The sequence below is a fragment of the Leptopilina boulardi genome, unplaced genomic scaffold (assembly GCF_019393585.1).
Source record: "Leptopilina boulardi isolate dan_hultmark-lab unplaced genomic scaffold, ZJU_Lbou_2.1 LbouV2_213, whole genome shotgun sequence".
NCBI classification, from domain to species: Eukaryota; Metazoa; Arthropoda; class Insecta; order Hymenoptera; family Figitidae; genus Leptopilina; species Leptopilina boulardi.
In genome coordinates, this window is record NW_026137767.1 from 3,733,207 (window position 1) to 3,748,098 (window position 14,892).

General features: G+C 23.5%; 2 protein-coding genes across 2 annotated transcripts in view; both read right to left on the reverse strand.

The window, feature by feature from the left end:
* Positions 1–208: 208 nt before the first annotated feature.
* Positions 209–5,732, reverse strand: LOC127279001 (pescadillo homolog). The gene is made up of 8 exons (XM_051301048.1): positions 5,566–5,732; positions 5,038–5,271; positions 4,181–4,688; positions 2,703–2,845; positions 2,360–2,619; positions 1,010–1,197; positions 744–928; positions 209–645 (listed from the first exon to the last, which is right to left on the reverse strand). Exons 1-8 carry the CDS (start codon positions 5,587–5,589, stop codon positions 385–387), a joined length of 1,803 nt encoding a protein of 600 aa, XP_051157005.1. The 5' UTR covers positions 5,590–5,732; the 3' UTR covers positions 209–384.
* A 6,096-nt stretch (positions 5,733–11,828) lies between these two features.
* Positions 11,829–14,892, reverse strand: part of LOC127279002 (uncharacterized) — a 48,837-nt gene continuing 45,773 nt past the window's right edge. Inside the window, exon 3 of the mRNA XM_051301049.1 lies at positions 11,829–14,513. Within this exon, the coding sequence (XP_051157006.1) occupies positions 14,173–14,513 (341 nt within the window). The 3' untranslated portion in view covers positions 11,829–14,172. The remainder of the gene's footprint in view (positions 14,514–14,892) is intronic.

The following is a 14,892-nucleotide window of genomic DNA, read 5'->3' on the forward strand; positions in this document are numbered from 1 at the left end:
AAATGCCTCCTATTCTAACTTATTTTGATCAAAAGAAAATATATTTAACTATGATCATAGTAGAGAAAGGCGCTAAAAGTCTAAAGAAAACGATGACATTATCTACACAAATGAATCACGAGCAAAAAATTATTTCCTCAAACAAGTTTTCAAATGAGTTAACTTATTAATATTAAATTTTTATTAAATGATATTTAAATGAAGAAAATTAAAAATTTGAAAGTTTTTTTTAATTTTCGTAAATTTTTTACAATTTTTAATTATTATTATAATAAAAATTACTTCATTTTGTGTGCATTAAAACAACACACAGTTATAAATTCATTTCATTTAATAATGAAATAAAATATTACTAATATACAAACTTAAATAAAAACAAAAATATTATTCAACCTTAGCTTTTTTAGTTTTTCGAATTTCTTTGAGTTTTTCCTTTTCCGCGTTATCATGAATGCGTCTCTTTTTCCTTAAAAGCCAAATTTCCTTGGCTCTATCTTCTCGACCTTTCATCATACTCTTGTACAATTTACGATGTTTTTTCTTCACCATTTTTTCACGAAGTCGATACTCCTGTCTTTCCTGACGATCCTTCTCCCAAGGAACCTCTTTAACAACCTCACCTGCCTTCGTCTTCATTTTCTTTTTCTAAATAGATTGAAACAAACAGAAAAGAAAAAAAGAAAATGTGAATCAATTACAAATAAAAAATTTAATCATACTGTAAACTATATTTAAGCACCCACCTTCAATTTCCGTTCTTGTTCCCGTTCATTCTCTTCCTTTTCATCTTCCGTGTCAGACTTATTTTCTTCATTATCAGCTACTTCGTTCGTGCTTTCGTTGACTTCCGTTTCTTTCTGCTCTTTACACGCATCTTCTTCTTCCTCCTCCTCCTCTTCGTCATCGTCATCTTCATTTTCTTCCTCGACTATAAAATTATAGGTATTAGAATTAGAAACACGAAATAGAATAATTAGATTCTAGTTCAATATTGAATGGCTGAACTTACGATTATGAAGTCGATACTCGGGATCCATGAGTACTCGTTCTTCAGGTGGAATGTAAGTTTGATCTCGTCGATTGTCTGTGAAGGGCGAGAGATGAGGCGGAAGTACTGCACCCATTAAATATTTTTCTACAGGAAGTAATTCTCGTGCGTTTACAGAATCGAATATCCATTGAGGTTGAACGTAATATCTGAAAATTGATCAATTATTTTATCTAAAGTTTCATTTATTTCATATGTACATTTATTTATGAAAACTATTTTCTTTCAATTTTCCAAAATAAAAGTCTCGGATTATACGACTTTTTCGAATTTTTTTTACATCAAATTTGTAACTAAAATTCTCCTCTAATTTAATTATTTTCAATAATTTTAATGAAATTTTTCACAAATTCAATTACCTTTATTTATTTTTCAATTAAAAATTTTATAAAATTCAATAATTGTTAAATTTTTTTTAAAAATCAGCAAATAAAATTACCAAAAATTCCAATTCTAAATAACTTAAAATTCAATTATTTTCAAAAATTTTAATTTAAAACCTTCTAAAATTTTTCATCTAAAGCTTTTTGCGATTTAATAATATGAACTATAACTCTTTCAAAATCAAATTATTTTTAATCTAAATTTACTTGATAAATTATTTTCAATTCTGTAAAATTTAATTATTGTTTGAAATTTAACAAAATATTTTGAAATTCAATTATTTTAAAAAATTCCAACTGTAACTTTTCCAAAATTCAATTTATTAAAAATAATTTTAATATTTCTTTAAAAATTCAATTATTTAAAAAAACTTTTAATAAATAAATAAAAACTCTAAAATTTATTTATTGTCAGACATTTAAAAAAAAACTGCAGCAGTTTAAATTTGCAGAAAATTTATTTCAAATTCAAAATCTTCTGCATTTCACTTATTCTTATTAATGAATTTATAAATTGAATTTAATATCTAATAACATCAGTTATTTAAAGTAAAATATTTATTAACTAATTAAATTTAGTTAAAATAGAAATAAAATAAAATAAATTATGTTAGTAGAAAAATTCCTCTAAATACCCATTTACAGTCTTCACTTTTTTTACAAGTCCTCATAATTAGATTAAAATTAAAGTTTAATATTTCTCAAGTTAAGAATTAAAAAAAAAATTAATATTAATTTGAAAAAAAACTTTCGATTTGAAATTAGCGAAATTAAGCGAAATAACTTTTACTTTTTTCTATTTATGGCTTATGAATAGCCACTTGTATTTTTTTTTTTTTTTTTTTTTACTTAATTAGTACCTTTTTACGAAAGGGTTCGTCTGAACCTGTTTATGTTTTATAAATCAATAAATAAACATTTACAATACCTGGACAAATATTCTTTATCAACACTCGGCCTGTCTATAATTTGATGTGTAACACTTTCATCGCTTTCATCAAAAGAAGCACCAACAAAAAGTAACTTATCCCAAGAAACTTCTCCTCCAAAACAACGAATGATAAAAACTAATGGCTCCCTTGGCACTTCGCGATTTATATAAATTTTCAATCCTTTGAATAAAGTTTTTAAATGCTTCAGTTTTTCAGCTTCTTTTCTAGCTTCTTCTTGCGCTGTGGGATCTGCATCCTGTTACAAAAGTCAAACGAGATCTATTAATACCTTAAAATTTGTAAAGACTTGCAATTTAATCACTATTGAAGACTTTTTACCTTCGAAAAACTGTCAATCTCTATTTCTTCTTCTTCGTCTGCAGTTTGTGCGCTAGAATTTGCGGGAAGTAGAGAAACATTTAGAGCACTTATTCTTTCTGACACAAATGCCTCTTCATCGACCAGGGCTTTGACATTGTTTTCTAAAAAAATACATATATTACATTTTTTATTAAACATCTAAATTATGAAGAAATTAATATTCTTTTAAAACAAGAAAATAAAAAAATGGAGCAAAATAAATTTTAAATATGAGAATAAATATAACAGAAGATAAAATAGTATTATTCAATAAAGGAAAAAAACTGAAAACAGATATAAAAGGAAGAAATTTCTATGAGGAAGCAAAGTATTCATAAAATGGACACAAAATATTTACTTGGCAGCTGTTTTTTTTAATTCTTGAAACATTAAATTTTTTTTACGAATTTAGATGCATTAAAAGAGGGAAAATTTATTGTTTCAATAAATTTTTAATATGTAAACGTTAAAAACTTTTATGAATTCAAATAAATCTATTTTGAAATTCAGATCTCGGATTGATTTTAAACAGCAAAAAAAATCTCGAGTGGCGAGATTTAAGCAAATTTGATCAATTAATAATTTTTATTCTATATTTATACAATCAAATAATTAACATTATCTCCAAAATTTTAATCAAGTTATTTAAATTATAATTAATTAATCAAGAAAATAATTAAAATTATCTGTAAATTTCAATTTGAATCAAATAATTGGTGTTATAATGAAAATTTGAAGTTTATAATAAAGTTTATATAAAATTGCCAAAAAAGCTTGAAAATTGGCATTTTTTTTTTAGCAATTTGTCAACTTTCAGATATTTTTGGCCTGAATTATATTTTAAATATTTTTTCTCTGCTTGCGATATTAAAGAGTATTAAATTCTGCTTTCCTATTTCACTAGAATGCATTAAAAATTTATTTATTTATTTAATAATTAAATAAATAAATAAATTTTTAAAAATTAATTAATTTGTAAGATTTGAGTACCACTTTTTGAATACAGCGGTATTTGTTTTTACTATTTGTAATATCAAAGAAATAATGTAAGGTTAATGAAGATAAAATTTAAAAAACAAAATTCCACTCTGTTAAATAATAGATAAGTACTTAAATCTTACAAATTTCAACCACTTTTAACCTTTGAAACGTCCGAGAATTTTTATTTCTTAAAATCCTCTAAAATGTCCATTATAAACTTTATGGAAATAAAAAATAGAATATTTAACTTTTCTTTCAACATAGATTTTGTCAAAATCGGAGACAACGTGTTTTCAGATATTTAGAAGTTTAACCTTCAAACTAAATTTTTAATGCTTTAGAAATTTCTCTTTCGAAACTATTTAATTAAATAGGCGAAATAATTATTAAAAAATTGTCTTATATTGGCAATTGTTTACTAATGGTGTAATTTTAAAATAGAATGCCCCATAATAAATAATAAAAGAAAATCTTACCAATAGTATTGAACTTTGGTGGATAAAATAAATTCAATGAATGATAGAGTCTGAAGTTAACGAAACCAAGCATAACGATGTAAAATTCAACAAAAGTTGACATCACTTTAAAATCCACTTCATTCTTCTTTTGTGGTTCAAATGAAAAATGATGAGGCACAATCCAAGTTATTGTTTGACCTTTAATTTCAGCTTGATAATAATAACCTTTAATGGAAACAAACACTTTTTTAATTGCTTTTGCTGCAATCATAGCGTGCATAAATTCGACGGTTAATCTTCTACACAAAATACTCTGGTCCCTTGGAACATGTGGCATCGATGGAAATGTACTGAATAGAAAACAAAGTGTAAGACAATCGTCTAAATCCCTTAAAGCATCGATAAACGTTGGATAACGTTCCTTCACAATATGATCTATTTTCATTGTTGGATGATTTCTCAAGTAACGTTTCATTTCCGAAAAATCTTTCATTGCTCTTGCACGACCTACTTTTTTATTAAAAATCTGAAACAAATTGTTTTTCATTTATTTTACAATATATTCTTCATTTTTCTCAATTTATTAATATTTAAAAAAAAAACATGTTTGGAAAATATTTTGTCTTTAGAATCGTACAAATTATTATTGACTCAAAAACATTATTCTTGTTTTTGTTTCTTAATTTTCATTTTCATTGAAAAAAATTGATTTTAAGTCTTTTGTCGGAAACTTATTACTTTTTTTTAACAAATTAAACAAATTAAAAAAATTTACAAGAATATATTTTTGTAACATTAATCAGATAAATTTAATTTCGATTGAAAAAAATATTTCGTTTGGATTAATATTATTAATAAATAAATAATTAATAAACCTTATAGTCACGTAATTTCCAAATAATTGGTTCGTGCATTAAAAATTGTATGTCCTTTTTGTGATATAAAATTTTTATTCCTGGTTTCCCCTTTTGAGCTCGTTTTCGATTGCGAGGCTCTCTCGGATAAATTCCTTTGATAATACATAGTTTTCGAAAATCATTGAGAGAAAGTTGTAATTTTTTAAGAGCTGATTTTCTTGTCAAAAATTGTGCCCCTTCTCCGGATTTATACTGAAATTAAATAAATAATTATAGTGACAAGAAAGACTAACGTTTTAGTATATTTACAAAAGCCATTCAATAACATATTTTTAAGATTAATAAGTATTATACTTCTTTGTATTAAAAAAAAAAATGTTTTAAATACATCAAACTTTTATTATTACTTTAAATTTTTTACTTTTTCTTTAATATCTTTAATAAAAGGTGCTAATAATGCAAAATGAGAATAAAATAATCTAACCTCAAAGAATAAATTTTTGTATTTTATGATATACAGAATTATAAGTACTTTGAGTAACATACCTTTTTCTTTCCTATGACAACCATTGTAGCAGCTCTTAATATTTATTAAAATAATCAAAATTTATTATTGTAATTAAAAATAGAACATGTTTTACTCTTAGACTTTCTTTGAGAAGAAATTGTTCCAACACGTGCTTTTGTGAGTAACAAAACTGTCATGGACGTTATATGTAAAAGTAAAGTTAGGTTAGTTTACTAAAACCACTAAATTTAAAAAAAGAAATGAAATCTTCTTTTTAAATCTTGAATTCATTAAATTATTTGATTAGTTTTTAACTAAAATGACAATATTTATAAATTCGTTGAATTTTTTAATTCATTATAAATATATAATAAATTGTGTATAAATATAATATGTGTATAATCCTGACTGTACTGTAAAGTGGGTTGTCTTCTGTCAGGCGTTATTATTTGTGTAAAGTAGAAAATAAATAAAAAAAATTTTTACAGTTGCTATGTTTAACTTTATATGAATGTGCATCGAGAAAAAAAAATAATTTATCACGAAGATAATGTGAAAAGAGCAAAGAAAATTTAAAAAAGAAAAATGAGAAAAGAAACTAAAAATTTAAGAAAATAAATTTAAATAGAAATTTTTTTAAAAGTGTTATTAAATTAATTTAAGAGTCATTCCATTATATTTCGAACAATGTCGTTGCCGACTAATTTTTAAAAATTATGATACTTTGCAGGGATGATCTTGAAGTTATAAAGATCACGAAATGAAAAGATTTTTACTAAAATATATTTAATATTTTACAAAAATTTTTCCGTTTTACTGTAAACAAGTTATTCAGTTTCAAAAATCGCAAAAATTAGCAAAGTGGCAATTTTCTTTTTCAAAATTTTTATATAAATAAAGAGAAAAATTAAAAAGTACAAAGAAAATCTAAAAGTTAATAGCAATGACTTGATATTTGGTAAGTTTTTTTTTAATTTAATATTTACCCTTTCTCATAATTAATCGATAAAAATAGCAAAATTAGGTTATTTTTAAGATGAAATTGAAAATCATGTTTTTCCTATTATTTCATATCTTTAAATGCTTAAATCAATTTATAAAAGTAAATTTAGTCATTCTTAATAAATTGCAATAATAATTTTCACACTTTTATGGTAAATTATAGGTTTTTTCGAATATTTTCTGCTGGCTGAAAAACTGTCAATTTTCAGCACCTCGTACACTTTAAATTCATATTTTAAAGTAAATAATAAAAATTTTAGTAAAAATCTTTTCATTTCGTGATCTTTATAACTTCAAGATCATCCCTGCAAAGTATCATAATTTTTAAAAATTAGTCGGCAACGACATTGTTCGAAATATAATGGAATGACTCTTAAAAATTTTGAAATAAATTTAAATTAAATAAAAAATAAGTCTTTATGTCAATTTATTTTAATTTAAAACTTTTTAAACCAACAATTTAACATTTTAGTTTAATTATAAAAACTTTTTAGTAATTTAAGAGCATACGAATCGAATTATTTCAATGCAATAAAAATTGCTTATTAGATTTTTATTCTTACAATTATTAAAATTATTGATTAAATTATTTAATTCTTTCCCTTCAACTGTTTTTAGTCACATATTGAATTTTTATTTATTATACGGGTTATAAAACTAATTTGGTATTTATAAATTATTAATAACTTTTTGAAGAAAAAATAGTTTATCTATAACTTTATTATTTATTTATTTATTTTATTTATTTATTAATAAAACTATTCTTTAAAAATAAGGTCTTTTTTTATACTGTATTATAGTGCCTAAAATTTGTCATAATCAATTCTATTTATTTTCTGAATTTAATTTTTTCAAAAAATAAATTTCAATGCAATTTTATTTATTATGGTAAAATATTTATTTGAACTGTTTAAAAATGTCTAATAATTGAATAAAAATATTGCTAATTGAGAATAAGATAATTAATAATAATTAATAATAATAATTGCATTTCATATGAGAATACGGGGTCATGTCTCGGATTTTTCTCAAAATTCGGTAAATTGTAGTGATAGTGCTGCTAAATAAGTGTAAAAATTTTGAATTTGAAATTTTTAATATTTTTCGAGATATTTACAATAACAAATTAGAGTAATATTTTTTTGTTTTACTTATAACTGTTTCCCTTCTATAAATAGAGAAAAATGTTGAGAATGTTTTTTACGCAAAAGACCTTAAACTTTTATAAAAAAATTATTTTTTTTAAAAAAAATATTAATTTTTAAACAATTTGTTTATAACTTTTAAACATGTTCTCCCTCATTTTTAAGCGCGAAAAAAATCATGAATATTGTTTAAGTCATAATAAATCGATGGTTAAATTTTTGAGATGGCATTATTTTTTGTTTTCAAGATATTAACTAATTAACTAACAAGAGTTAATAAATAATTAAATATTTTACGAACAAATAAAATGAGAATAATTTTAAAAATACCATTCCAATGCTTATCGAAATCCGCATCTAACGAGCCCTATATGAACTATTTTGGATAAACGGGTGTTAAAATAATAATTAATAGGTAATAAAAATTATTTAAATAATTAATAACTTTTGAAGAAATGAAGATAAATCGTGAATTTTTTTTATTTGAAAGATCATCTAATTCTGTGTCAAATAAAAACAGTGTAAATTGCAATTTCAACAATCCAAATTATATAAACAGATGATTATTGAAAATCGTTGTCTCAACACCTCACGGCACAACTCGGCATGATATTTTTCAGTCTTTCTTTAAATAATATTTTATAATTAATTTTCGATTCTTAGTAATACTTAATATTCTTTTTTTGACTCAGAATTAGATGATCTTCAAAAAAAAAAAATTTCACGATTTATCTTCATTTCTTCAAATGTTATTAATTATTTAAATAATTTTAATTATTAATTATTAATTTAACATCCGTTTATCAGAAATAGTTCATATACGGCTCGTTGGATGCGGATTTTGATAAGCATTCTAATGGTGTTTCTCAAATTACTCTAATTTTATTTGTTCGTAAAATATTTCATTTTTTATTAACTTTTGTTAGTTAATTAATTAATATCTCGAAAACAAAAAATAATGCCATCTCAAAAATTTAACCATCAATTTATTATGACTTAAACAATATTCATGATTTTTTTCGCGCTTAAAAATGAGGGAGAACATGTTTAAAAGTTATAAACAAATTTTATTTTAATATCTCGAAAAATATTAAAAATTTCAAATTCAAATTTTGTACACTTATTTAGCACTACTATCACTACAATTTACCGAATTTTGAGAAAAATCCGAGACATGACCCAGTATTCTCATATGAAATGCCTCAATTATATATTAAGTGTTTTTGAAGATTTCGGGGAAAAAAAAAATTTACAAAATGACACCACATTTTATCCTTGATTCATAAAGCAGATTAAAAAATCTCTCTTCTTAAAAGATACGGTAAATTATAATTTTATTGATTCTCGATAAGCATGCATATAATACCTTTATTTACTTGTAGGCATATTGTATATCACTTATCTGAGTTAAACAATTCTGTTTACTATGTGTGGTTCATATATAATCATTACATCACAAAAGAGCTGATTTAAGAGGAAGTTACCCTTTCTCGACAGTGAAAAATTCAAGATGTTTGAGAATTTTTCTTTAATATAAACAGAAAATTTTATTATTTTTTAAATTTTATTTATTTTCTTTTTATTTGAAATTGAGCCAAGTTGATGTTTTCATAAATGAAAATTATAAATATGCTCACATTTTTTGACACAAAAAAAAATCGGCTCCAACTTCCGTTAAACACGTTAAATCTTCAAATGATGTTGCAAGTTTATATTATTAAACAAGAAATTGTAAATACTTTCTTTTTAATAAAATAATTTTTAAAAAAATTTTACTTTTTTTCAAAAAGCATTTTACAAAAAAATGGCGATTATTTGAGAAAATTTCAATTATTTGTTTTAGAAAAATGCTTTTTTAAAAACTCAATTTTCTTTCATTTAAGCACAAATTCATGAAGATCGGTTATTATCCATTGAAGCTGTAGAGCTTCAATGCAAAATATAGAATTTTCTTTATTCACATTGATATTCAAATTTTAATTTGAGTTGAACTAGTTATTTTTCAGATTAAATTTGAAAAATCCATTTTCTCTTATATTGCCATATAAAAATATATAAAATCAACAAAATTTCTTAAACATTAAAGGTAAAATTATAATATAATATTGATTACATATATACGCGAGAAATATTGATTTTTGCGAGAGAAAAAAAATTAACAGAACTTTAAAGTTATATAGCACAATTTCAACTTTTATTATACTTACGTCTCAAAAAAAAAAATTTATGAATGTTAATTTTGACGATAAACTTGTTTTGAAAGTTGTAAATCAAATTTTTATTGTACAAAAAATACTTTTTACTGACTCAAATGTAGCGCAATATTAATTATTGTAAAAAAGTATCATTTTTTTCATAAAAATGTAATTCAAGAATCTATAGTTTCTTTTTTTGAAATTTTTCATTTTTTTTACATTTTGTAATAATGAGAGGAAAATGAGAGGAAAGAAAAAAATGAAAAACATTAGATATTAACGCATGACAGAATGAAACCTTTTTTTATTAGTAACGAAGACACACGATATAAATTTTTTTTTTATAAAAGTATAAAAAATAAATAGCGACCGAGTGTCGCTCTGAGAGAAGATTATTGCATAATCATATTATTAATTGACATTCTGCGATTATAATCATACACCTAATTTGCTATATCACCCATGCACACACATCTTTGAGCGACTAGTTGAGATCAGATATGTTTTAAATTAAAGAAAATTTACCTCGAGTACCTCGAAACGTTTCATTGGTTTTATTTGCCTTCATCATATGTATGTACTTGGAAATATCTTCTAATATATACGCTCCAAGGCACCAACAACCTAACGATTCGAGCTTAATATGGAAATTTTCCTAATTAAAACGTGTCATAGAAGCGCAAATAAACAGGAGCATATATATTTATATAATTTATCTATTTGTTCTTTTAATAAACTCTATACATTCATTTCGCGCATATATTAACAAATTTCACTTCCATTTCACCATTTTAATCAGGATAATCAAATTTAAAATGAACATATTATTTTCATTCGTTGGAAACTTTTATTATATTTAAACGTCTAGAAAAATATTCCAATTTCATCTTTCTAGATTTAAATTTGATTTTTTTTTTAATTATAAATTTAAAACAATCAATCAATTTCAAGGTAAGATAAATTATAAATATAAATACAATTTGTGGTTTAATGGAAAGATTTAAATAGAATATTGAAAGTCTTTATCGGAAATATATTACATTTTCAAAAACATTGGAATTGAGTTTTAAAACATTAAAACTTTTGTTTTTGAAACATATTTTGATTGAACTATTTTTACTGTGTTTTTATAAATTATGCTTCAAACTCATAAGCGGTTAAATGGCTTTTTTTTGTTAAAAATTATTTTTTTAGAAATTAAAATTTTTAATTTAATAATTGTGATATTTGAATGAACATAATTTACCATACAAATTAATAAAAATTATTTAGATTTAAAGAAATTTTTAATTGACAAAAAAAATATATTAATAAAAAATTAATTTAATAAAAAAATATTACGCTAAAAAAAGAATTTTAAATCTTTTTTCAATACGGCAATTTCTGTCTCATTACCAAAGCAACCTATGGCAATTATTTCTGTTAAAAAATACAATATTTACCTGGTTACTAAGGTAACAAATAAATGTCATTAAAAAAAATAATATGCATTTTTAATCTAAGTAATAAAGCAGAAATTGCATTTTTTTAAAAATGCTATGTGTACATTTCTTTGGTAACACGATAGAAGTCGTCGTATTAAAAAGTATTTAAAAAAAAAATTTTTTTAAGTGTAGTTATAAGAAAAAAAAATTCTCGTTAATATTTATTTATAAATATATGCCAAAATAATTAAATAATTTATTAAATATTTTAATTTTATTTCCATCAAAGATTATTATTTCCTTAAAAAAAATTTAAATCCATAAAAAAAATTAATTGTATTTTCAAAGAAATATAAATTAAAATTAATCAAAAAATACTTTTTTATTTTATTAATATGTAATTTTATTTTTTCTCTTCTTAAATTTTGTGCTTTCATACTGAAAAATGTTCAATTAGTAAAAGAAAACAAAACACTTATTGCTTCAATAAACAAAAATTAATTTTAAAAAAATTTTTATTAAACTTTTAAACTTTTATTAAAAATTTTTTGCGCCACTTTGGAAAATTTTTTTAAGAATGTTAAGTACATCGTAAAAATAATAAAGTCTTTATATAAAAATATACAAATTTTCAGATTTAAACCATTAATTTAAAAAATTAAAAAAAATAATTTATATTTTAAATAAAAATGAAAAATTAAAATTCGAATATATATATTGTCAAATTTCTTTTTTCACTTTAAATTTGAAAAATTTTAACACATTAAAAATATTTGTGAAAAAAATTATTTTCCCAAAAAAAGGAAATTATATTCTAAAGTTTGACACACTTTTTGAATAATACTCTCCAAGTATAATGCAATTTACAACAAAAGAAAAAGAAATATATTCAATTCATCTAAACGTTTGATAGTTGAAGCACACTTTATAAAATAGGTTCAATAACATTGCATTCATTGAAAGCTGGAGTCACACATTATTACTGAATGGCACAGATTTCTTTTCCGTCCTTTGCACTTTGCGTGGCGGATGAGGCAAAAACTTGAACGCCTCCATTTGGCACAATGTCACAAATTAAAGTGACATCTTTAATAGTTTCTTTTTTTTCATGGCAGTCGCGTATATATACAATTCGCATATAATAGAGTGCAATTGATGACCTTGAAACACATGACGATTGGTGTCAACCAAAATGTCATCTACGTCATCATCAGATTAAATGTATTACATCTGCGATAATAATAATTCTATTTCTCATTTTTTCTTCTTTTTGTTAAAACTATTTTTTGTCAGTTTCAATAATAGATTTTTTAAACATCAAAAATTTTACATTGAAAATGTAAAAAAAAGAAATGTTTTTATTACTATTAATTTTTTTCTAAAAAATTATTTTCCAAATTGAATGTACAATTTTTTTTTTTCATTCTCATTGATTAATTTCCAGTTCATCTGGAAGTATATTAAATTATGCAATAGAATATGTCAAAAGAGTGTTTATTTTTAAGAGCACACCAGTCAATGATCGGAAAAGTAGAGAAACTAAAGTCAATGACCTCACCCTAATAAATTCGTAATTATTTCTTAATTAAGGATTTCAATTACAATTATTGTTATTGTGCGCATCAATTCTGCGAGTGACAGTAAATTTAAGTTGATTAATAATTCTTTTAATTACATATTCCTATAGAGGGATTAAAAATTTTATATATAATTGAATAATTTTTTTTTTTTCTTTTTTTGAATTTAAATCATTTTTTCACTGGCTTAATAATTTTTTATTATTATAATAAACCAACAAATTTTAATCAAGAAACTACATTAAAGTAGTTTACACTATATTTGAAAATTTTAAAAATACAATAAAAATCGTGCGCTACTTTTTTAAGAAAACAAAATTGAAACTGACGAATGTTTTTTTCAACAAAACAATAAAATCGCAAGTCGATAATGATTACTTTTATCGTAATCACCGAGGTTACAATATTATTTTTATTTCACGCTATTTTCGAGTTTTTAAACAATTTTTTTGTTATTTAAACAATCAGTAATCTTATTGGACCTGACAAAATGTAATTTATTACTTGACTATTTTTTTTTTTTTTTTTTTTTTAAAAGAGTCGAATAATTTTTTTTGCATTATGACTAGCGACTTTTGGATGAAATTTCTTTTTCAAGCTATTTTAGTAGCTTAAAAAAATGTTCTTTACAATATTTTTTTTTTCGCACATACATATAGTAGAATCGCGAAATCAGTCTTTGGTACTCGTATAATCTTCGCTACGAGACGTAAAAATGAAATCTTCGTCTTTCTCAAGTTTTCGATATCTTATAATTAAATCACTAGCGTCCGCTTTTAGCGTAACGGAGATTTTTTGACTCTTTATATATATATAAAGATGTTTCCACCGATATGCTTTCGAATCATGTAATTTTTCTCTAAAGTCACTGCTGCACTATCACGATTTCATTTCCAAAGATATAGGAAATTTTTTTTTTCTTTTTTTTTGCTTTAGAGTTGCGATTAATCTCACTTCTTTCCTGGAAAAATTTTTCACTGCTATTTATAGATCTTTGGCGAGATACATATATATATAATATACGTATTTTAAAATTTTTCATAAAGTGAAAAAATTCGAGAGAAATAAATCGCGTGATTTTTGTTTTTCGATGACAATTTTCAAGTTATTTTATTGAAATTTGTCTCTTGATATTTTCTCATTTGAAAATAGGCCTCGTGCTTTGAGTCCTAATTTCTCGCTTCTTTATATCTTTCTTTATATCAGAGTGTAAAGGGAGATTCGACACTTTCGATGCCTCGAGAGGGTTTTTTTTTTCTTTGATAGGGTCATCCTCTTTCAGAGGATGATCGTATGGATTCCCTACGCTGGCACCTGATTCACATTATTGTGAATGGGTACAGATATCACGTAAATATCAAGCTTCTCGCCTGAAGCCTTATCAGTGAGATCGGCATAATTAATTGAATCGTAGGGCGGAGGTGCAAAAAGATGATAAGGTGGCGGTGGAGTCTCGGCAACTCCTTGAGTTCCGCTAATGACCTCACCGCGTTGAATGTAAGGTACGCTTATAGGCCTTGCATTTCTTCGACAACACCACTCGGAGCAGCTGACTATTAGGAAAAAAGCCACCAAACCACCAAATGATCCAATGTACCACACTATCGACCATGGATCGAGGGGACTTTGAGTTTCTCCATAAACTGCAAACAAAAAAATAGAAGAAAAACATTTTTACATATTGAAATTATATCACTCGGTGCTTTCTAAATTTAAATTAGTGAGATTTCGTTCGCTAATTTTTTAGTAAAATATTACTATTTAATTTAATAATATTTTTTTTTTACTAAAGTTTTAGTGAAAAATTGGTAGAAATTTTCATTAATTTTAAATTATTGAACGAATTCTCACTAATTTAAATTTAGAGACTGCGGAATTTATAATAATTAAACTACATCGATCAATCCGAGTCAAAGTAGAAGTAAAAATCACAGTTTAAAATTAGAAACAAAAAATTTTTTAATTTGTATATTTTATCATTTTTGTAAAAACATCTTCTTGGATATTTATTTATAATTTTAT